The 25,271-nt window shown below is 37.0% G+C and overlaps 1 protein-coding gene across 31 annotated transcripts in view; it reads left to right on the plus strand.

The window, feature by feature from the left end:
• Positions 1–24,324, plus strand: part of CAMK2D (calcium/calmodulin dependent protein kinase II delta) — a 304,534-nt gene extending 280,210 nt beyond the window's left edge. For 17 of the 31 annotated variants that reach the window (XM_050792418.1, XM_050792416.1, XM_050792420.1 and 14 more), the window contains 5 exons: positions 11,153–11,228; positions 16,481–16,575; positions 19,156–19,384; positions 20,900–20,995; positions 22,206–24,324. In XM_050792418.1, coding sequence (XP_050648375.1) covers positions 11,153–11,228; positions 16,481–16,575; positions 19,156–19,384; positions 20,900–20,966 — 467 coding nt within the window. In that variant the 3' untranslated portion in view covers positions 20,967–20,995; positions 22,206–24,324. The remainder of the gene's footprint in view (positions 1–11,152; positions 11,229–16,480; positions 16,576–19,155; positions 19,385–20,899; positions 20,996–22,205) is intronic. The other 14 variants (XM_050792426.1, XM_050792433.1, XM_050792438.1 and 11 more) reach the window with 1 other exon arrangement.
• The last annotated feature ends 947 nt before the right edge of the window (positions 24,325–25,271 follow it).

The following is a 25,271-nucleotide window of genomic DNA, read 5'->3' on the forward strand; positions in this document are numbered from 1 at the left end:
ATTGGCTTGGTTTATATCCAGGAATGAGCAAGGGCAGTTAGCTTGGGAGGTTAAAAGCAAGATGAAGTCAGTTATGTCAGATTTCTCTCATTGTCATAATTTTTGCAAACGCAGTTTCAGCATCACTATGTGAATGTGTGTGTAGTAAAAATGGGAAGTAGAAATAATTTTCCTCAAAACCTAAATAAGTCTTGCAAGTTGTGACAGACCATTGTAAATTTACACAGATTGACTGCTGCTGTGCCTTGTCAGTCATCTGAGAAAGCTACAGTTATCATCAAAGTTGGGCATATAGGCACACATACTACGTTGAGCCCTGGCCTTTGGATCTACAATGCCATAGATGAATGCAACATACTCTTGACATATCAAGAGGTTCTATCATTTTTTCATAATTTTCCAAATTAGAAAAATACTCCTTAATTATTTTATTTGTCTTACAAACTTTTTTCTACTAGTTCCCCACTTACTATTGATTACAGATGCTTTAGTAGTTTTAAACAATGTATGGGAGGAAATGTAGTTTTAACACAATGTACAATTTTCCCATATGTTTTGTAAATTGGCCTCTCTGCTTCCCACTTCACTGAAGATAATCTGCCCTTGCAGATTATCTTTTATTGATTCAGGAAGCTATGGACTGGATAGTCATGGACTTTGTAATGAAAGCACAAGCTACTATTTTTGCAGCTGCTGAAGATAAAAATAAGTTAGAAAACATGAAAGGACAATGATAGGAGATGCTGCTGCATATTCCTGGGTAGTAAAAGATCTGCTTTGCTGTCTTGACAGTCTCTTCCAGGGGAAGAGACTTCCTGAGTCGAAATAAGATAAGAAGTATTTAACACAAAGAAGTGAAATGACATCCTTATAGTTGAAATATTCATACTATGTTAGTTGGTAAAACTACTTAGCTTCTACCTCATTGAGGCAACATCAGTGTGAGAAACACTGAAATATGACTGAGAGCCTGCAGTAGCAAGAAGATGAGGGGAAAATGCCTTTAAAAAGATCGCAAGGAGTTCAATAATTATGGATGCATAGTAACATTTTTGAGTACTCTTAATATAGTCAGCCTAGTTCTTTCTCAAAAAACAAATTCAAGGACATAACAGTTCACTCGACACTGTGAAATTTTGTTTGTTTGTTTATTTTTCAAAACCAGCAAAGGGATATGATGCTTATTTGGTAGAGAGGACATGCTCTTTAACTCTTTCTGCCTTCTTGATCCAAGAAAGCACTCACAAATTTACCAGTTTATTTACTCAGGAAAATGTGGTTATAAATAAACTTACTCAGGAGTAAACTAAATTATATTATTTACTAAATTCAATAGCATACTTTTCATAAAGGGATGAAACCAGTTATTGAAAAAAAACTAAATTAATTGTAAGCTAAACAACAGCAACAGAAATCATTGAAAGAAATTAAAACCTACTATCATGGCTGTAAAGGATTTTAACCATTCTCACTTTTTATACTTCTCGCTATTAATACTGAAGGTAGGACAGAATATTAACACTTTGAAATTAACTCTTGGCTGGGCACGGTGGCTCATGACAGCACTTTGGGAGGTTGAGGCAAGCAGATCACCTGAGGTCAGGAGTTCAAGACCAGCATGGCCAACATGGTGAAACCCTATCTCTACTAAAACTACAAAAATTAGTCAGGCATGGTGGCAGGTGCCTGTAATCCCAGCTACTCGGCAGGCTGAGGCAGGAGAATCGCTTGAACCCAGGAGGCGGAGGTCGCAATGAGCCAAGATCATACCATTGCACTCCAGCCTGGGAACAAGAGTGAGACTTCATCTCAAAAAAAAAAAAAAAAAAAAATTAACTCTTGACCTGAAAGATGCATGCTCTGTTTTGACTAATATAAAATTGATTAGCAGAGTTAGTTAAAATCATTACAGTACCTAGGGGCAGGTGGATTGCTTTCATGACCAAAAAATACAAAAAAGAGGCAAAGAAGAACTTTCCAAATATTTTAAAACTTTATATCTAATTGGTCTCATTGTCTCTTTTCCAAGTCTGAATTTTTTTCTTTCAAGAAAATAACTGTGGCCATCACCTTGGTTACACAGTGGAGAAAAGAGATACCCTTAGAGAATGCTTAGAAGTTCTCTGATCATGCAAATGTGTAAACGTGAATGCCAAGAGACTTTATAAATCCAAGCAGATGATGTGAGTCTTTGACCAGTCTCTTAAAATCTTTTTCTTCCATGTCATCAACTCTTAACTGGAAATGGTACCACACCTCTCTGATTCATGGAACATCTTAATACTTGAAATACTCAATGGTATTCACAATGCTGTGCTATTTCTAGCTTCTGCAAGTCAGCTGGGGGTGGTAGAATAGTTACCCAATTACTTTAATGTGGCCAGGATGAATTCTTTCACATAAGCAAATGTTCTATGTAATCATAGATCATTTCTTTAGACTCTAAAACATTTAAGTCATTTTTTAATGAAAATCTTTATAAATACTTTATACCTCCCTTAATTTCTTTAATAGTAAATATTTTATTTCCTTTTCTGAGCAAAAATAATTTTAGGAATAACATGACCATATTTTGCTGTAACCCAGTAATATCCTTGCAAACTAAAAAAAATAATAAATAAATCTATTTGTACTTATTCTAAATGATCTCAAATGCTAGATCTTTCTGAACTTAAATATTTGTTAATTATTTATTATTAGGCTATAGCAATTTAACAGGGCCAAGACTTATATTACTTCTTCCCCAATTAACTATCATTTTGTACTATGAAACTACTGTGCATTATATAGCAAGGTTCAAAGGTGGTTTGAATTTTTTTTTTTTTAATCATGAAAGCCTCTAGTAATTAAAGGGCTGAAAAGTTGATGTTATTCAACAGGTGACCTCTGGATAAAAGAAGTTTACAGTAAATATTCTTGAATAGAAATTTAATAATTGCCAGGTCTTATATTTGAATAAAATATTATAGATATTAAATCAATCAACTTTAGAATTTGTGATCAGTTTGATTTTAAAAGCCAAAATTATGAAAATTCCTCTCCCCAACATTAACTATTATATCAGTCTAGTGAAGTAAAAATAAAGTCACAGAGAAACCAGCCGCTAATTGCACAGGGAATGCCAAATATAGCTGAGTTGATAGGCACCTTTTTCTGTAAAACTACCAAGAGCATAATTTGTATATTTGCCTAAAATAGTAACTATTCCCAAGGGTTAATTTTGTTAATGGCAGCATGGAAAAAGACAATAAAACCATGGGGCACCCAGTTGTGTGAAATTGATGTAATGATTAATTACACCCTTAGCCCAGTAATTAAGTAGTCAGTCACCTTGCCAGGGTAAGTTCAAAGGCGTTTAGGTGGTTCATTTAAGTTTATGATTTCAAAATATTGAAGTAAAGCACTGTGGGCTGGAAAGGAACATAGATCAGTGAATTAAACAGCAGAGGGGAACCTTAGCCAAATAAAGCTCTAACCCCAAATTCAGCCTCTGAATTTGCTGGATGACTTGAGCAAGTCACTTAGCCTCCTTGTCCTTCAAGTCTCTGGCAGCCAAGTACCCAATAACCTGTGCGAAATATAGAAAGAAGAATTTAAATTAAATAGAACTAGACATATTGAGAAAGTAAATAAATAGAATTGCTAACTTAAGATGATACACTCAAAAAAAGCTAGAAAACAATTTTAATTGCACAGCTTTTGATCACTGAATAAGTGCTTTTTAGGCACAATTCACTAAAAGATTTCAACATATGACACTCTGCACACATCCCAGTGAAGACACATTTGCAGGTATAAATTCAGTTTATTTTGTGGTTCAAGTTTCATTGTAGTCAGCTAGACCTCTCAATAGGGCTTATCATCAAGTACTTTCACTTCAATAAACTGATTAATCCAAAATCTAAACAACTGAAAAGCTCAAGTTCAAATACTAGAATTTCTTTGCACTCAACCCTCTTGAAAAGAAATATTAAATGTAAACATTGACTAGAAATATCTGGTTTATCTTACTAGACTTTTAAGATTAAATCTGCTGCTATTCCAGCATCTGAAATACTGCAGCCTCATATACTGTGGTCCTGATGCAGACTCTGAAGTATCTAAGGTGCCTTCTCAGCACCACCGCATCCAGACTGCTATCATACATGATCATTGTCTACATACGTGCATTTATCTAGTGGTTTAAAATGTACACAGTATTTTATATATATTGTCTAACCATATATTGATATTTATTCATACATGCATGCATATATAGATGTTGACTCAGTACTAGGTGTTCAGAGTATAAACTGGTCAAGTTCTAGTTAGATATATGAACATGCTGTGATAATGCAGTAAGATCAAAATAACATGAAGTAGCTGGGTCTGAAGCATTCAGGAAGAGCAATACAGACAAAGTGACATGAGCAAGGTATTGAAAAAGATTTTCTGGCAGAAGGAAAAATGGGAGGAAAAGTACAGTTATCAAAGAGCCAGGACTAGTTGAGGAAAGGTGAGCCCCTTGGTGTGGCTGGAGAATATATAAAAGCCCTGGAGGACAAAAAGTGTCAGGAGATAAAGCTGGAAAAGTAAGAAGTAAAAAGATCTTTAAAACAGAGAACTTTGGGCTTCAGCTTCTAGACCATGAGAGGAGGGGTACTGGAAACCTTAAAGGTGGAAGACAATGGCAGCTCTGTTCTATAGAGTGATGATTCTGCAACAGTGAGGAGTGAGAGAGGCCGGTGTGGGAGACCTGGGAGCAGGAAGGGTCAGGAACTTCTGAGAGCCTGAATCAGAGCAGTGGCAGTGAGCCTAGAGAGGAAGAAATGGCTCTGAGAAAGAGTTGGAAGAATGTAGAATGGCTAACGATCTATGAGGAATAAAAAGAAAGGAGATAGCAAGGCTTCCAGTTTGGGCAGCTGAGTAGCTTATGATGCCACTATGCAAGATGAGAAATTCCAGAGATGCAACAGACTTTGTGAGAAAATTACTGAGGTTCATTTTGGGCACCCTGGGTCTGAAATGCCAGGACAAATTCAGATGTTTAGAATGCAGTTAGAAATATGAGCATGGAGCCTAGAAAGATTTAAGGTCTCAGCGATAGAGAATTGGCAGTCTTCAGCATGCGGTCAGAGCCAGAGGAGTGAATGAGATTGCCAAGAGTAAGCAAATGAAATAATTAAGAGGCTAAGGATGTACCCTGGGAAGCATCATCATAAGTGCTAAGGAAAAATAATGATCCATGGAGGATTGGATATGGAAACAAAGGAAAGAATTGAGTCCAGAAGAAACCCCAGGATTTGAGCTGGGAGACTGGCAAAGTTGTGGTTTCATTAGCAAAAATGAGTAAGTCAGGAAGAGAAAGGAGTTCAATGGTCAGTTTTAGACAAGTCAAAAAGTGTTTTCTTTCATTGTCAATAAACGATAAGACATGCTGCTTTATACTTAAATTATTTCCATTTGTCAATTTTATATTTCTTAAAAGCTATCAGGTTATCACCAAATAATGTAGCATCATATATTTTAAAAAGGTCATTGGATTGGAAATCAGAAACCAATTGAGTTTGTTCTGGACCTACCATTCATTCAAATACTTATTGAACATTTCCTATATGCCATGTACGATGTTATCTGCTGGAGTTGCAGTGATGCAATACCTCCCTTATAGAGTAATAGAGAAAACTGATTAATCGGTTACATGCAAATAAATAGGTAAATACAAGTGTGCTAAGTGCTTTTAAAAATCAGGTGTCGGCCGGGTGCAGTGGTTTACGCCTATAATCCCAGCACTTTGGAAAGCCTAGACGGGTGGATCACGAGGTCAGGAGATGGAGACCATCCTGGCTAATACGGTGAAACCCCGTCTCTACTAAAAATACAAAAAAAAAAAAAAAAAAATTAGCCGGGCGTGGTGGCGGGCACCTGTAGTCCCAGCTGCTCAGGAGGCTGAGGCAGGAGAATGACATGAACCCGGGAGGCAGAGCTTGCAGTGAGCGGAGATTGTGCCACTGGCACTCCAGCCTGGGCGACAGAGCGAGATGCCGTCTCAAAAAAAAACGAACAAAAAAGATCAGGTGTCAGCTATGTATGAATTCATAACATCCCAGGGACCTAACCTAACATGAGGGTCAGGGAAGGCTTTTTTTTTTTTTTTTTTTTTTTTTTTTTTTGAGACAAAGTCTTGCTCTGTCACCATGCTGGAGTGCAATGGCACGATCTCAGCTCACTGCAACCTCCATCTACCAGGTTCAAGCGATTCTCCTGCCTCAGTCTCCCAAGTAACTGGGACTACATGTGCACGCCACCATGCCCAGCTAATTTTTGTATTTTTAGTAGAGACAGGGTTTCACCATGTTGGCCAGTGTGGTCTCAATCTCTTGACCTCATGATCTGCCCGCCTCGGCCTCTCAAAGTGCTGAGATTACAGGCATAGCCACCGCACCTGGCCCGGGGAAGGCATTTTTGAAGAAATAATAGTTGAGTTGAGATCTGATAAAAGAAGCAGGAGTAAATGGTGGGGTTGGGGGAGCAGTTTTCCAAGAAGAGAAGACAGGACATATGAAGGGCTGGTAATAGGAGGCAGTGTGTCCATTTTGAATTGGTAAAACAAGGGAGCAAGAGTGCGTTAGAGAGGATAAACCCAAAGAGTCTTTGAGTCTGATGAGATGGGCAGAGCCCAGATTATGCAAGGTTTTGTATTCTCTCTTCAGGTTCCTATCCTGAGAGCAGTGAGAAGGTTTTAGAAGAGTTCAAATAGAGGGTTTTCTGAGAGATAGGCATTTAAATAAAGGGAGAAAGAGAGAGAGAGGTGGTTGCATTGTAGAGAACAGAATAGTGAAGAGCAAAATTGGTTGCAGAAACACTAAGTCAGAGGGCTGTTGCAGTGCCTGGACAAGAAATGATGGACGCTTGTACCCAGAGTAGGGGTGAAGAGGAAAAAAAGTAAAAAAGAAGAGGAAGGCAAATTCAGCAGAATTCAATGGATTTGATTGAGGTGCTGGACTTAGGGAGTCAAATGTGATCCTCAGGTTTCTTTCTGGCTTGTGCAACTGAGAGATGATCTTGCTATGCCATTCACCAAGATGGGGATCCATGGACGAGCAAGCAGGCTTGTAGTGGTGGAAGTTCTTAAGCTCAGTTCAGTATATGTTGGGTTTGAGGTCCATTTGAAATACCCAAATGGAGGATCAAAAATAGGCCTTGACCTGGGCGCGGTGGCTCATGCCTGTAATTCCAGCACTTTCGGAGGCCGAGACGGGTGGATCACTAGGTCAGGAGATCGAGACCATCCTGGCTAACATGGTGAATCCCATCTCTATTAAAAATACAAAAAATTAGCTGGGCATGGTGGCAGGCGCCTATAGTCCCAGCTACTGGGGAGGCTGAGGCAGGAGAATGGCGTGAACCCGGGAGGCGGAGCTTGCAGTGATCCGAGATTGCGCCACTGAACTCCAGCCTGGGCGACAGAGCGAGACTCCGTCTCAAACAACAACAAAAAAAAAAAATAGGCCTTGACACATAGATCTGAAGGAAAAGTCTAGGAAGGAGGTTAGCAATTTGGGAGTCATTGGAATATAGATGACTATTTAAGGCACTGGTGTACACAGGACTTTAGGGATGCAGCATGAGATAAGGAGAGGGACTCAAATTGAGTCTTTAGAAGGAATTGAAGCATTTAATATCCAGGTAGGGAAGGATAACATGCCAAATGATAATGAGAACATGTAGAAAAGCAAGAGAGTTAAGTAAAAGGAGAGTGTTCCAAGACAAGAAGGTGGGAAGGAGTGATCAGCAAACTCCATACCTTTGGGCAATGCCCATAATCCCTTTATTTATCTGTTAAACCAAGAAATAATCACTGCGTATCTGAATATTGTTATAGTAACCAAATCTAATGTTTGAGGAAATGTGGAAATCTGTAAGTTGTTTTATTATGTAATTACTTTCAGTTCTTGGGTTTTATTTTGTTTTCAAACACTGGCATCATTCACACCCTTATCTTACTCTTCCAGGCCTCTTAGAACAAGAGCCAAAAATGTATGAATTTGAAAGTGAAAATGTTCCCAATTCTTTTTGCATAATTGCATGGAAAGTAATTCCACTCAGAACCTGGAACATCTCTCCCACTTGGTTTTCTCCTTTTCCTTTTCCTAAGAACCTAGAAATCCCCGGAAAGTACTTTGTGTCCTGTGAGTATAGGCTGGAGCACTAGAAATAAACCTAGTAGGTAAACAGCTTCCTGTGATTAAATGGCTAGCTGTGGAGTGGAAGAAGCCTGTGGTATTCAGGGAACACTTTACTGGTACATTCTCCATTCATCGTGGTATAATTAGGAACATGTCACAAGCTCTCCCCACTTTGACTTTTGGAGTGGTTATTAGTTGGTGTTCAGGAAGAGGAAAGGCCAGATGAGAGTGGACCCCCTCCCCACACAACTTGTCTATCTAAAGCCCTGGCACAGTAACTGTTCCTTAACCGCACTGCTGATTGAGAGTAGAGCTAGCTAGCACCAAACCCTCTCTTCCTCTAGGTGAGATGCTGGGCTTGTGGCAACAGTTCCAACCACAAGCTGACTACTATATACAAATGATTCATTTCCAGCCTTCTGCTTTCCTTTAAAGAGTCAGCTGTCATGTGCCGCCTATGACTCACTCAAGCTTCTTTGCCCCAGGGAAATAAGCTCTCTAAAGATTCCTGAGTTCCAGGCCCCTCCTAAGCCAAAAGAGTCACGTTGTTTTTATGATGATACAGCACAGAAGCATCCTGGCTAATTCCCATGTGTTGTCCTGCCAGTAAAAGCACCATCGTTTCTAAGCACAAGAAGTGAGAGAAGGCAATTTGTGTTGCTTTGTTTATGCAGGACAACCTTTAAGCCAGTTGTGGCATGCAATATATTGAAGAGCGAATGTGTATTTCCGTAGTGGTTCGGAAAGTGAGAGGCGGCCATATACACCCGATGGTTCTAATTCCATATTATGCTTGTGAGGCAGTGCAGAGACTTTCAGAAACTTCAGGAAGTGATCCTGAACTCTTCACACTCTATAAACTGAGGCTTACCCTAATGAAGCTCCACGAAGGACGTTGATCTTATGCTCATTTCAAATTGGCCATGTTTTCTAAACTGTAGTTTTTCCTGTCAGCTGTATATCAGACAAAAAAAATAAAATAAAAATCCGTTAGTTTGAAATGAAGATTTCATGTGAGAAGGAAGTTTTGGTGGTCACATTTTTATCATCTTATTTTCTGAGATCCTCCTCACCCATGTCCCTTATGTTCCAGAATCGGGTCAGCTGTCATTAGCTTTTGCCAAATGTTCATACTGTTGAGGCCACAGACGGATGAATCACCTATTGCCTAACTGAATTAAGCTAAAATGTGTCACTGACAGCATCCTTATTACAAAATCATGCCCTGATACCACTTCTGTCAGTATGTTTTGCTTTTAAATGTATTATTGATATTCATCAATCAAATGAGCAAGGGCGAGAAATCTTTTGGACATCTGTAGGAGCTGTGTTATGTTACTTTACATAAACAAAAAGTGATTATGTTAACTAAATATGAATTATAACCCATATTAGTGATTTTTTAATATTATAGACCTTGACATTGTTGGCGACCATATTATGGACTAACTAAATCACATTTTATAGGATAGTTTATTACTTGTATTTGTTATGATATAGTCTCATATAGAGTCTCGATGAAGTAAAATTTGGTTTATAGAAAACTTATTTTTAAATACTGTCATCACCTAGGTAACCTGAAGTTTCAGAGTGAAAGTAAGCATTTAAGTTTGTGGTTACAATCTGTTTGATGAATATCAGATTCATAAAAAGTGCAAACTGGTTTCTTTACTCAGTAAAGAACAAAACCAGAGGTCAGCTTTTTTCGTGATCAATAGCAGCCTCACTACCTCAGTAAGATAAGATGGGAGGTAACATTTTGTGATTCCCAGTCTATCGTCAGTGATTTTAAGGGACTATCACAATATTCTTAAAATCCAGTAAAATTTGTTTTCTAAAATATTTCATGCAGTAATTTTATAAGTAAGAGAACAGTGTTCTGAAATAAAGAAAGGTTATTATTAGTCTCAATTGATTAAATTCACAAACATTGAGCATCTATTCCATAAAAGACATTGAACAAAGCTTTTTAGGCTATACAAGAAAATAAAATGTTCTTTGCCCTCGGGGAGCTTTTAAGTTAATGAAGAAGACACATTACACAGTACAGAAAGTTTAATAACAATTTAAAACAAGTAATAATGTGTTTTAAACTAAAGAAGGTATCAAGAGATAGCATATGCATAATTGCCAGGTGAGTAATACAGATTCTGCAGGCTTTCAAAAAAGAGAAAGAACACTTGAGACAGATGTCAGTAGAAACAAATTCACTGAATAGATAGGATTTGAACCAAACCAACTATTAATAATTTCACCAATTATGGGCTAGGAATAGAAACAAATCATGATTGGTGTTGGGTTTGACAGCTATACCTGGAGGCTTTCATCTGATTATCTGCCTACATCTACAGTATTGATTCATATGTCACTTCTTCAATTTGTAGTTTACTAAAGGCCATTCGTCTAAATACAAAGGCCAAAGTGTCAGCATCCTCCTGTAGAGTCAGTCAAGCAGAATAGTGAGAAAATGCAAATAATTATATAAAGTTCAATATCTCAATGCAAGATATCATCTTTACTCTGAAGATAGACCTATATTGTTAGAATGATACTTTTTGAGATTATTGTTTTTAATAACATTTGTTAACTATGGGGAGAAATATGTTTACTAATCCAATCAAGTTGTTTAAGGTTGTAAAAAAAAACATAACCTTGACCTTTCAGGTGACTGTTGTTTTCAAACAAATGGAAAATAGCAGTGCTTTCCAACATGAATGTACTCAGAGGTCATCTGAAAGTCATGTTAAAATGCAGATTCTGGCTGGGCACAGTGACTCACACCCGTAATCCCAGCACTTTGGGAGGCAGAGGTGGGAGGATCACTTGAGCCCAGGAGGTCAAGGCTGTAAGGGGCCATGATCGCGCTACTGCACTCCAGCCTGGGTGACAGAGTGAGACCCTATCTCAAAAAATAAAAGTGAAAAAGAATGTTTTATATGAGTTTTGTCTTTTATTCTCACCCAACTCTTTATTTTTGCCTTTAGCACGAAAGCAAGAGATTATCAAAGTCACCGAACAACTGATTGAAGCTATCAACAACGGGGACTTTGAAGCCTACACGTGAGTAGCAGATGTTTACTTTGCTTTCATGCATATGGTAAATATATTTGTTATATGAATGCATTCTTCAATATATCTAAATTTGCATATATTTAACTCTAGATTTGATATGTCAACAATAGTTTTATTTCATGGTATAAATGACTAAGTGCCGTAGGAGAGAAAAATTTATTTAAGATTTCAGAGGCCAGGCACAGTGGCTCACACTTGTAATCCTAGCACTTTGGGAGGCCGAGGTCGGAGGATTGCTTGAGGCCAAGAGTTCGAGACCAACCTGGGTGACAGAACAAGACCCCATTTCTACAAAAAGTTTGAAAATTAGTCAGGCATAGTGGTGCACACCTGTAGTCCCACATATTTGGAAGGCTGAGGCAGGAGGATCACCTAAGCCCAGTGAGGCCTTAAGTCAAGGCTGCAGTGAGCCATGATCACGTCACTGCACTCCAGCCTGAGTGACAGAATGAGACCCTGTCTCAAAAAAAAAAAGAAAAGAAAAGAAAAAAAGATTTCACAGAGAGAAGACTTGACTTCTGATCCAGTGATTGGAGATTTCTTTGTAAATACGCAGATGTATAACCACTCCCGCATCACACACACACAAGTCCAGATGAGTAAAGGGCAATCCAGGCAGAGCAATTCATGTGAGCAAAAACACACGCAAAAAAGGAAAGCACATAAAATGTGCATTTCAGCTTAAGAAATGTTTTCCCTTGCAGTTCTGCAGAGGTTCTGGGGCAGAGAAAGAGATTAGGAGGTGACATGAGGCAGCCTTCTCTCTTCAGCCAGTACAATTCAACTTTATCTCCATCTCTTTTATATGTTTGTATCTTAAGGAAAACTTTACTTGAGGAATGGGTTCTAATGCTTATTTAAAGTTTATAAACTCCTGGATCATAGGAACTATGAAGGAAATTACTTTGCTGAAGTAAAAATAAAGCATTCAATTTAAATAGGGCCTTCTCCTTACACCATGCAACTCATGAGTTCCACTCCAGCGAAAGACTTAAATGCAAAACAGAGATTGAATCTGATCTCTGGCTAGAAAGATCCAAAAGCTGAAGATAAAATCATAAGTGAGAATATAATATGATTATACCTAAATAGGTAAAATGTGTATACTTTAATTAAAAAGCCAAGAATAAAAGTAAGAGGCAAACAAACTTAGAAAAACATTTTCAAAACATATGTCAAAAGTTAATTTTTTATATTATGTGAATATGATTGAAAAGTAGAAAAATAGGTAAAGAACATGAACTATTATCAGAGGAGGAAATATAAATGACAAGTAAACTAATAAAGGCATGTTTATGTTTACTAATTAAGTATACGCAAACTTGAATGCAAGAGCCTCTTCTGCCTATAAAATCAGCAGACATACAAACTCTGCTGACAGCCACCAAGGTGCAGATACTACAGGACAGTAGTGACTTTCCTATGCAATGGAATAAAACACAATGGGGTGCAAACTTTCAGGATGGCAGTGATGGCAGAGATGGGGGGATTATTAATATATTTTGTTATATAATCTGTAATTATATACCTGAAAACTTTTATAAAGTCTCACTTTACTGTAATACTATAATTCTATTTATAAGAATTTAACATGAGTATAAATTTTTTATGTAAAACATGAGCAAAAATTTGTGAACAAAGATATATACTGAAGCAGTACAGTTTCCATTAAGTCATCTTTGGTACAATGGTTATGTTGAGTTTCTAGCAACCTGGAAAAATATTTATGATATTTTTACTGAAAATTAAACAGGACATAAAAGAGTATGTACATAATTATTAAAACTACAAAAGTAAAAAGTATTAAAAGTGCCAGGCGTGGTGGCTCACACCTGTAATCCTAGCACTTCGGGAGGCCAAGGTGGGCAGATCACCTGAGGTCAGGAGTTCAGGATTAGCCTGACCAGCATGGAGAAACCCTATCTCTACTAAAAATACAAAATTAGCCAGGTGTAGTGGCCCATGACTGTAATCCCAGCTACTCAGGAGGCTGAGGCAGGAGAATCACTTGAACCTGGGAGGCAGAGGTTGCAGTGAGCTGAGATCGTACCATTGCAGTCCAGCCTGGGCAAGAAGAGTGAAACTCCGTCTCAAAAATAAATAAATAAATAAAAAGTATTAAAAGTGGAATGAAATATGCCAAATTAAATTTTAAAAAGAAAAAACGAAGTTGCCTCTGAGAGGTAAAATTACTTGTGAATTTTTTTCCTGCCTTTTTATAAAAGTAAGCAAGTATTACTTTTATCATTAATTATAAATAAACACCAAATATAAAATATGGAAGAGATTAGCTAAATGTAAGAATGAAACTATATCAGGAGCTTCTTCTTATAAATTAAATGTGTGTGCATATATGTATAAACACATGCGTATACATGTGTATGAGTGTATCAATTCTTTATCATGACCTAATAAGGCATACTTGGAATAAAAGATATAGTAAAAATTGGAGTTAAAAAGAACAGTCTGTTTTCAGAGACAACGGTTCCCTATTAAACAATTGTTTATAACTGTGCCATAGAACCTGCTTTTTAAAAATTCTTGTTGCTGTTATATCCTTGTTAGATACATATGATTATTCAAAGAATAAGAATATTCGCTTTTTAAAAAATCTTGTTTTTGCAATAGCATTTCCTAGTGGAATGATAAAAAAGTTGTGTTTGTTGTTGTTAAAAAGAAAAAAAGAAGTTGCCTCTGAGAGGTAAAATTGTGTATGAATTTTTTTCCTGCTTCTTTTCTATTCTTTCTCAATTTATAAACAGATACTACTATTATATAGGGAGCAATTGTAGCCAGGCAAAAGTGTATGTTTCCTATATTCTCAGACAGTTTAAAATAGGGTATTTTAAATAATGCTAAACCTTGGGAACACATCAGTTCACTAATATCTTTGCCTATGGAGACCTATAATCTGCCCTGATTTTGTACTTTCCAGCCAGAGCTAATCCAAGAGGGCTGCCATTCAAGAGCTTTTGGGATGGTAGAATGTACTGGTGTATCCCTGTCAACTGGTCCTTAGAACACCTGTTCAGATCACACACACCCACATGTCAAATGGCAGCTTTGTGGATCTTTTATTAATCCAAAGCCTTTTATAGGGTAGATGGATGATTAGATAGATAGATAGATAGATAGATAGATAGATAGATAGATAGATAGATAGGAACATTTCCAAATACATTGACTCTTTTCATGGTTGGGTAAGAAGATCCATCATGGCCCTGTGATTCCTAGATTATGTTAGTACTGATGTAAGGCAGTAAGAAATTTTGGTTCACTGATAATGACAACCAAAAACCATATTTATAGAGGAAGTAATAGCCCCTGGCAGAATAAATTCTTGTTACCATAGGAACGGTGTTCTTCCCATTTTGCTTCTTAGAAAGAGACTATATATATTTGATTTTAAGCTTAGAAACGCCTACCCAGCAGGCAGTCTGAAGTGAAGGTTGTAATCCTTGCCCCCACCATCTTTAAGGCACAAAGGATATCCACTGTGATTTCTACTTTTTAAAAGTATTCTTTAAACAATACCAGTTCCACGTTCTATAAACAGTACTGCACTTTGAGGAAGTACAGTGAGATAGACTTTTGAAATTTGTATTTCTGTTGAACATTTAAAAAAATTTGCCACCCCCAAAGGGGAATTTCTCTATGAAATTAGGTGTGGCCCCATCCACTGTATTATCCTTTGGGGCAAATTAATAAACAGTCCAAAATCCTTTGATTTGTACTCCATTTGATGTACCTTGTGAACTCCCACTCGTTCTTCAAATCCAGATCTTGTCACCTTCTCTGAGAAGCCTACCCTGATCACGATAGGCCCAAAGGAAATATTTTCCTGTCTACATTTCCAGGGGCCTTACACATATAACACAGTGACCTTGCTTTCCACATCAAGCAACCAGTCATCATTCCCCAAGCGTACTCTGCATTTTCACAGCAGCAGACCATTGCACTTGCTGTCCTCCCCCTGCCCACCACCTCCCACATACCTGGAAAACTCTTACTCATTCTTCAAAGCCCAGCTCACATTTTCTTCCTCTCTTAAACCTTTCCTGTTCACTGTCTATTAGTAATCTGTTTTTTGAGCACTTCACATTTTCATCTATTCTGGTATTGATTATTGTATTATAATTGCTTGTTTTAAAGAATATCTGCCACATAGTTGGCGTTCAGCAATTCTTTACTGAATAAATAAATTTCTCCAAAGAAAGCTCATTGGTTTTTTTCAAATATTTAAAATTGCACACCCCTTTATTGAATCATACTTCTAGGATTAAGAAAGAAAACCAGTATGAGCATTTGAACCTCCTATTGATTTCATTTTAAAAATAAAATAAACTTAAACACAATAATAAGATGTAAGTCTCGTGGACATTGCCAGGAAGTGTAGGGTGTGATACTTTCTTTTAAGTCAATTGTCATATACATGTTTGACATGAATGTAGAAGATGTGGTCCAACAAAAATTATTCCAGGGCTAAGCACGGTACCAGGCTCACCCCTGTAATCCCATACTTTAGGAGGTCAGGTGGGAGGATCACTTGTGCCTAGGCGTTAGAGACCAGCCTAGGCAACATAAGGAAACCCCATCTCTACTAGAAATAAAAATTTAAAAATTAACCCAGTGTGGTACTGCACATCAATACTCCCAGCTACTAGGGAGGCTGAGGCGGGAGGATTGCTTGAGTCTGGAAGGTTGAGGCTGCAGTGAGCCATTATTGCACCACTACACTCCAGCCTGGGCAACAGAGCAAAACTCTGTCTCAAAAATAATAATAATTATTATTATTATTCCAGAAGTATTTAATTTCAGATTCAAAGATACTTTTATAGGATTTGGAGAGTGTCTTAAACTTGGACAAAACGACTTGGAGAGCATTTTTAAAAAATAGTAAACCTCAATCAAGAGTTAAGGTTGATTAACTTAAAACTGGAAAATTCACCTTAAAAATAAAAAAGTAGAAATTGTAAAAGGGGGCTTCCTAAAATATTGTATATTATCATCTGCTTGAACTGGATAAATTAGTTTGTTCCTATCAGAGTTCTCTGCAAAATGTCTTTTCAGAGTCTGCTCCTCAACCCACCTTGCCAAGGTTTTTGATAGAACATTTTTATTTCATTGTTTTTAGAGGCTCTTTCCTTCAGCAACTAATAAATCAGAATGTTTACACATGAAACAACAAAACACATTAAAGCACCTATTAATTTGTTATTTTCTTTATTTTTCTTTTACAGAAAAATCTGTGACCCAGGCCTTACTGCTTTTGAACCTGAAGCTCTGGGTAATTTAGTGGAAGGGATGGATTTTCACCGATTCTACTTCGAAAATGGTACATTTATTCCTAATTTAATAACATGCCCTTTTTAAATGTCTCTGAATTTTTCCCAAATTTGCAGATTCTTTGGCTCTTTTCTACAATGAGAGTTTTCACCTTCATCCAGCATTTGAAACATACAATTGTTTTGTATTCAAAATTGAAAAAAAAAAAAATATGTCAGGCTTGGCTTACAGTTTTGGTGTGTTTTAAAAAATATCTTCGTAAAAAATTAATGTTGGCTGGGCACCGTGGCTCATGCCTATAATCCCAGCACTTTGGGGGCCAAGGCGGGTGGATCACTTGAGGTCAGGAGTTCGAGACCAGCCTGACCAACAGGGTAAAACCTCATCTCTACTAAAAATACAAAATTAACTGGGCATGATGGCGCACACCTGTAATCCCAGCTACTTGGAAGGCTGAGGTATGAGAATTGCTTGAACCTGGGAGGCAGAGGTTGCAGTGAGCCAAGATCGCAAGCCTGGGCAACAAGAGTGAAACTCCATCTCAAAAAAAAAAAAAAAGAAGTAATGTTGATAGAATACACTTCAAGCAAGTTCCAGTTAATGTATAATATAGGCTATAAATCAGTTACAAAAAATGTTATTTCACGTTTTCATAAAACTATATATAAAAAAATTAGGCAGGCACAGTGGCTCATGCCTGTAATCCCAACACTTTAGGAGACTGAAGTGGGAGGATAGCTTGAGGCCAGAAATTCAAAACCAGTATGAGCAACATACTGAGACCCCATCTCTACAAAGAAGACAAAAATTAACCAGGCATGATGACAAGCACCTGTAGTCCCAGCTACTTGGGAAGCTGAGATGGGAGATCACTTTGAGACCAGGAGATTGAGGCTGCAGTGAGCTTTGATCATACCACTGGATTCCTGCCTGGGTGACAGAATGAGATCCTGTCTCAAATTTTAAAAATAAGAAAAGGAAAAAATAGGAGGAAAAAATTTTTAAAAACCACACCATGCCAAAATATTCAACATAGAAGAGTGCTTTCAAGCATATGTGATGCTTATTTTCAAAGTAAAATGAAAATCAAGTTGAGTAATCAGATAAATCTTTCAATTCAAATTTTAAGAATTGTGGTAGTTTCAGAGGAAACCACCACTTTTCAAAGAAGGTGACAAAAGAAGTTCATCCTGCAGAAATCCTTCAGGTCATCAAGAAAAATGTAAACCAGGAATTCCCTTTATCCTTCTCTTTTTCCTTACACCTAATGACATTAGACATTATGCTGTGTTTGCATATTGCATTAAGTGAATGTACTATTTTTGCAGAGATCTTATTGAATTAAAGAAGAAATGTATTATAGGAATAATTGGGATAATCACATCACTTTCAGTAATTATAAGCTTTGATAAGAATGTCTGCTTTGGCATGGATTTTCGAAGTAAGATGTGTTGAATGAGTTACTTTTTCTTATATGCATTAGGCATTTACAAACAAATAAACGAAAAGAACCATTTGATAAATTCTCTCTCAAAGTTTCAGTAAATGTTATCATATTCCCTATATTCCAGTGTTCTGATAGCATCTCATGTTTCCTCCAACTAACTCTCTATTGACATCGTCTGATCCCTAATGAAAGAATTAACCCATTAATATTTTAACCTATTTCAGCATAACACTATACATCATGTTCCATAAATGTAATTCCTTCATAATGGGGTATTCAGGTGACTATAATAATATTTTGTATAATTTGAATAGATGTTTTCTGAGAATGGAAAGCATGTTTGGATAACAGCTAAAAACAATTCAATGTTTTCTAGTGATCTAAGAAAGGAACAGCATCAGTTAAGTGATGTGCCCTAGTCCTCCTCATATCTCTTGGTAATTGAATAATTAGAATTGGTAGCTACTGTTAAAACACCAGAGTCTGGAGCATAGTGAGGGCTACTCAAGCAAGGGAAAGAGCTAGAAGATCAGAATCAGGCTGTGTGCCAACACCACATTTTGAATGTTCATCAAATGATCACAGTGGACTATCATGGAATAGACTCTAGTATGTGGAGGAGTCAGAGGATGAGATGAGAAACAAGTTCATAGGCTTGTTCAAAGGCTACCGCCAGCCTTATTTTGGAGACAGTGATATCCATACCTGAAACTTGATATATTGCCCTTCTCCCACATACTTCACCAACTAACAAAAACAAACACCACCGCAAGATCCCTGGTCAACTGTCCCAGCAGTTCATTCCCGGAAAAGACAGGAACTGCTTGGCACACCTGGGCCAGGCCTTCTTCACCTCTGTTCACGTTGTGATTTCTGTTTCTAACCACTTTCCTTCGTAAATAAATATATCTCTCCAGCTTTCTCACCCGATCAGAATTTCCAGAGGAGCATATAAGTGCCTGTAAAGGAAACCAGATAAAAGAAAGACTGCATCCACTTTTGTTCTTTCCTTGCTTTGTACAGTGCCCAGTACCAGATTAGTATAAATAGTAGATTAATTAACTAATTAATTACTGACTGAATAAATGGCATTTCATGTATTGGTCCTAACTGAAGTTATTACTGGTTTTAGTTTCCTTTACATAGAAACTAAATTTTGCTTTTCATGTTTTTCTCTTTCAGCTTTGTCCAAAAGCAATAAACCAATCCACACTATTATTCTAAACCCTCATGTACATCTGGTAGGGGATGATGCCGCCTGCATAGCGTATATTAGGCTCACACAGTACATGGATGGCAGTGGAATGCCAAAGACAATGCAGTCAGAAGAGACTCGTGTGTGGCACCGTCGAGATGGAAAGTGGCAGAATGTTCATTTTCATCGCTCGGGGTCACCAACAGTACCCATCAAGTAAATATTCCCAGGCTGTCAGCTTCTTTGTTAATACACCCATGGTCAGCTTCTTCTACTTATTCCATTGTTAATAGCGTGGTATATGTTATTTAATGCTAGTAGTTGGTTACACTGATGAAAATAAATGACTTCACGGGAAAGGTTTATGATTCTCTGGAAAGATCAATCAGATCAGCCATCTGTGGGTTGAAACTTGCTATAGAGCAGTATACAATAGGTTTGGATAGGACTAGAGACTACCATATCAAAATCTCACAGTGTTAAATCTAGGGGATTTGTATAATAAGGCAAAATATTTGTGACTTCATTTTCTCAATTGACAGAAGGGGATATCAGAGGAAAGCATAAGGTGGAGTTTCTAAAATGGCCAATATATTATCAGGAGTTTCATTTCATGGACGATCCCCTAAGGCTCAGTTACAGAGACCCTTTTAAAAGGCCATTGTCAGGTAGTGCAATGTCGTTCTCACCTCACCACTCTACCTCAGATATCATTTGCTTTTCCAGTCAGCGATTAGACACATATTTATTGTGAATCTCCTAGGTGCTTAACCTGTGCCAGATTCAACACAAGGTAAAAGATATTGCTTTCAAGGAACATGCATTCTCATTTAGTCAATCATTGATTCTAAAGAAAAAAAATGATATAATAAACTTTATCATCAACTTAAGAATACAGTAAAATTCATGAACAGTGTAGTAAACTGTTTATAACAGTTTGGAAGTACACTTTGTGTATAAGATAGAATTTTGGACAAAATCTTAAATGATGAGTAGAATTTAGAGACATAGAAAGATAGAAAAAACAAAGGAGAATAGTCCAGGCTAAAGGAGCATCGTGAAGAAAAGTACAATATCAGGATTTAGTTTAATATGAGAGAACATTATTGGTAAGGAATGCCGGTTACAACTAGAGTAAAGAGGAATAATTGAAAATAGGTTTATTAGTAAAGTGGAGTGATAAGAAAACAAGAAGCGTTTAAACTCAGTGTAGAAGATTGGTCCACTGTTGATCTCTTTCCGAATTATCTCACCAGGATCACCTGTTAATATTTGGGATTTGGAATGGGGGTTCATACAAACAGCCATTCAACTCACTCCAGAGAATCCATCATGATTTCTTAGTTTGATAACATACCACAGTGGTTTTCAGAGGCCTTCTGTATAGACTTACTACTTATATATCACTGTTGGATTTGTAAAAAGTGGGTCAACAGGGACCAAAAAAAAAAAAAACCAAACGATAGGCTGAAATTTATTCCCAAAACCATAGCTATGTAATTAAGAGAAAAACACAAGAGGAATATGAAGATAATGAAGACACCTGTTTTTGTGTGTTTTTTACCCCAAAGAGGTACAGCACAAATCACCAGTTAATATAGAAGGGGTTACATTCATACAGTACCAGAGGGTTAGGTTTTTTTACAATTCCCTGAAGTGTTTATGGGATGAAGCCTATTCAAGAAAACTTCATTTTATGCCAGGTGGCTTAAATGGGGCTTCTCTTAATAGGCCACCCTGTATTCCAAATGGGAAAGAAAACTTCTCAGGAGGCACCTCTTTGTGGCAAAACATCTAAGGCCTGAAAATCATTCACATATGGGTCTTGTAAGTAACATCCTGCTCCGTGATACTTTGTGATTGGAGCTGAATGAAAAGCTGCATGGCTGTTTTCCTTCCTTTTGAGGATATTTTTTCTTGCATAATATTCAATGAAAAACATACACGGTCTTTGAAAATTCATAGCAATTTTGCATGAGCTTTTGAATCTAACATTCAGCCCTATTTGGTAGCATAATCCTTATTTTAAAGGTAATAAACATTGAAATGAATTTTTTCCAACATGTGGATTATGTCATGTTAGAATCCTGAAGTTTTCACATCAAAAGTAAATTATGTCTAGGTCAGTTCAGATAACTCTCAATTATCCTTACTTAATTTATATTAAGCTTTAGAATCCTCTGGTGTCTTAACCATTCTTTCAAGAGGTTGCAATTCTATAAGCAGCTGGCTATGGTGAATGTGTAAATCAATTTGCTGTGCCTGACTAAGTATAATGGTGCTTGACCATGAGCACAGGCCACAGGAGGAAGTCAAGCTGAAATTTAAAACTCACAAAGTGGGTAATTCCAGAGGATAATTGAAAGTTGACTGTAATTAACTTCATGCTTTTATTGTTGTTTTTAATTAGTTGTTTCTTAGACTTGGGTTACAAGTATTCAGATATGTATGGTGCTGTTGTGAATATTTGCCTCATTCAGAGAACTAAACCTTATCAGAGCTTTTAACAAATAGTGCTCCCAGCTGTTGCTTTCAACAAAGGAGAGCTCCAATTAAAGAGAGTAATCATGTTCTCTCTACTTTTGAGACTATATTCCTTGTTAAATTGACTTCTAGGTTTAATTTCCCAAGGAATCTAATAATAATAACAAAAACTAAGGATGAACTTGAATTTTAAGTCTATTTCAGCAAAAAGATTATATTCATTTACTAATTTGTCCAGTAAACAGGAATGCTTAAGATGTATACTTAGATTTAATAACGTGACTGAAGCCTGGGTCCCTGTCTCTTTATTTTTAGCTTAGCTTTGTGTGAAAAAATAATTAATACTCATTTTCTATTTTAATACTGTCTTTGTGTAACATTGTGTGTTTCTTCCTGTAATGATCACAAGCAAACATCTCTTATACATAGTGTTCTCAATCTATTTGTTAGCCAAGTTATAAAACTGTAGCATAGTCAAATCTATGGCAAAGCAATTTGATGATATTTTGTAAAACAATATAATTTATTTCTTCCTCCCCCTTTCTCCTTTCAGCTAAATATCAACAGTGCCACTTCTGCATTCTCTGTTCTCAAGGCACCTGGATGGTGACCCTGGGCCGTCCTCTCCTCCTCTTCATGCATGTTTCTGAGTGCATGAAGTTGTGAAGGTCCTACATGTAATGCATATGTGATGCATCATCTTATCATATATTCCTTCCTATACATTGTTTACACTTCAACTACGGGGATGTTCCGTGCAAACTTAAATTACTGTTGGCAAAACAATAGGGGGAGATTAGACAAAAAGAAAAAATCCACAATATTCCAAGTACAACTCTTCATCAAGTTTCTCTGTTAATGCCAAGATTTAACAGACTTAAGAACTATTGTTCTCTGAATGACAGTTTGTAAGAGAAATGTAAATTTTTTAGAACTCTTTGCTGTTAATCTGTTTTGGCTTGTTTGGTTTTTTTGGGTTTTTTTGTTTTTGTTTTTGTTTTTTTTAAGGTAAAAAATATACCTTCAGTTTCCTGGTGTGATCCTGGTTAAAATGGATGATTTTTCATGGGAAGTTTTGCTGATTAGCAATTAAAGTGGGTTGATATGTTGGCAAAATCACTTATGAAAGTAGAAGCAAGAATCAGTTGGTTTGCTACCACATAAAGCCATGCTCTTTTTGGTCAAACTGTGTAAACTGGAAAAATTCACATCATTTCTGAGTTTAATCACTTTAGGATATATTCACATTGTTTTGGTGAATTTGCTGAATTGAATTGTTTTTCTTTCTCGAATCTGTGATCTCTTTTCTTTATCCTGTTTCTTTGTTCCTTTCGTTTGCTTCCTTTTTTATTTTTCTTTTGTTCCATTCTTTTCTTACTTTCTTCCCTTTTCCTTTTTTGAGGAGGCCGGCTAGTAGTGTGTGAGAAAAGAAAAAAAAGTGAAATTTGCATAATGAAGGTAAAAAGGAAATAAAAGCCTTTTGAAGGTGGCTTAACTAGCACTTTTGATCATCTTCAGGGCCCACAAAAATGTTGTCAAGATTTTAAAGGTTTATAATTCTGCTTAAGCTCTACTTTGGACTTAGGTATCCTAACTATGTTGGAGGTATTTGAATTGTTTAAACTTAGGATAAAAGCAAGTTCCTCCTGTGACTGCAACGTCTTACTGATTGGGACAGTTGCCAGGAGGATACCAAGTTGATAGCAGAGGGGGTGTTATGCAAACGCACTCACCTCCGCCTTGGGGAATGAAAGGGTCACTTCTGCATCATCACTAGCTAGTTTTCTAGCGTTAGAGAGGCTTACAAATGTTTGCCATTCTCATACGTGTTTTGAACTTGATCTTTGTGACTTGTGTTTTTTAGCTTCTCTCTTGAATCAGAGTATCGTTATCTTCCTCCAAGGAGTTAGGATTTTCCAGTTTAAAACAAAAAGGGAAATGTCCTAGGTTTTCTTTGTGCTTCTCATTTTTCCTTTGTTGATTGAATTCCTGTGATTTTTTTGTTCTCTTCTCTGAAATGCTTTACAGTGCATGGAATCTCCATCATTGTTATTTTAACGGTAGTAATTCACAGTCCTCAGAAGCCTGTTTTTAAAGCAGAAGCAAAAAAGGAAAACAAAGCAGCAAAAACAACCCTTCGTCTTTTCTCTCATCTCACCTTTCTGTGTTGATTACTAATCATCTTAGATATTATTGCTAGTGGATGTATGGTAGATGGGTTGAAGCTTTTCTGATAATTATTACACAATTTAAAACAATATATATTTAAAATAAATATATACAGTCAATATATTGAGCCATGTTAACCTGCCAATGAGATCTGTGAAAAAAATAATGGCCTCATTTTTCCCTTTTCAATTTCTTTTACCCTTTTGTGAAGCAGCTATACGTGGCATACATGTATTTAAAGAAAAAAATAGGTGTAGAGTGTTTTTTTTTTACACTTTTAGCATGTGGTGTTGAAGTATTACTGTAGATCAAGTTTGTCTTCCGCACTAAGATGTGAGGAAATTGTGATTTGTTCTCTCCACCACAAATGAACTACACATTTATTATCTTCTATCATTTTGAAACACTGCAGTTTACCATGGGACACTGTATATATTTCTTGCCATAATGGTAAATGACTGATTGATATATTTAAGAGTTAATAAATTTGTGATTTCTGCTGACAGTGCGTCCATCTTTATTTCTTCAGAAGAGCTACTGTATTTATGTCTGCATGGTGCTGGCCAGTGTCAAGGGCAGTGTATCCTGCTCTGTCCTCATTCAGTACATGACAATTTGCACTTGGTGGGAATGGCAAGTTAATAGTTCTCTATGAGCAAAACAATGGTCTCTTCTGGGAAATTGTTGCTGAGAACAACATAGTTAACAACTAAGACTCCTAAAAGCTTCTCTATACTATACCCTCCAATCCAGCCTTCACATGGCTGCTTTTTTTTAAACACAAACCTGACCTTGTAACGCTTTGGTGTTATCATCTCTGGGATATAGGCAAGCACCCCAGCTCCTGCTACTTCTCAACTTGAACTAGAGCATACGTGGATGCTCAGCTTCTTTTGATTTGCTAAAAACATCCACTTGCTCACATGCCTGGTTATGCTGTTCATGTTTATGTTTCTTACCTAGAATAAATAGTCTTCCACTACTTCTTACTCTTTCCTAAGATTCAGTGTAGAGCATCATGCTCCACAGCAAACCTTCCTAGGCCCTATTCTGGGCTTGCCTTCCCTCTCAATACTTGCATAATAGATTGTATTTACCTCTCCTGCCAACCACATTGTTTTGAAAATATATTTCTCTTTGTGTTTCCTCTACTGCAGTATAATGTCGCTGTAGGCAAGAACTGTGTATTCATCATTGCATTCCTAAACCCAAACCAGGGCCAGGAATGGAGATATCGTTGACAAATAGTTGTTGAATTGAGGCCAACCCCTTTTGATAACAGAAGCCTCAAAGTGTACTCAGATGGTCCTGGATTTAATGATGGGTTCTCTCACCATTGTCTTGATGCTCTGAGCAAGTTACCTCTTCCCTCTGAACCTCAGTTTCCATAGTTGTAAAATGAGAATAAACATACCAATTTAATAAAGATATTGTGAGAATTAATGGGTAC

The sequence above is a fragment of the Macaca thibetana genome, chromosome 5 (assembly GCF_024542745.1).
Source record: "Macaca thibetana thibetana isolate TM-01 chromosome 5, ASM2454274v1, whole genome shotgun sequence".
NCBI classification, from domain to species: domain Eukaryota; kingdom Metazoa; phylum Chordata; class Mammalia; order Primates; family Cercopithecidae; genus Macaca; species Macaca thibetana.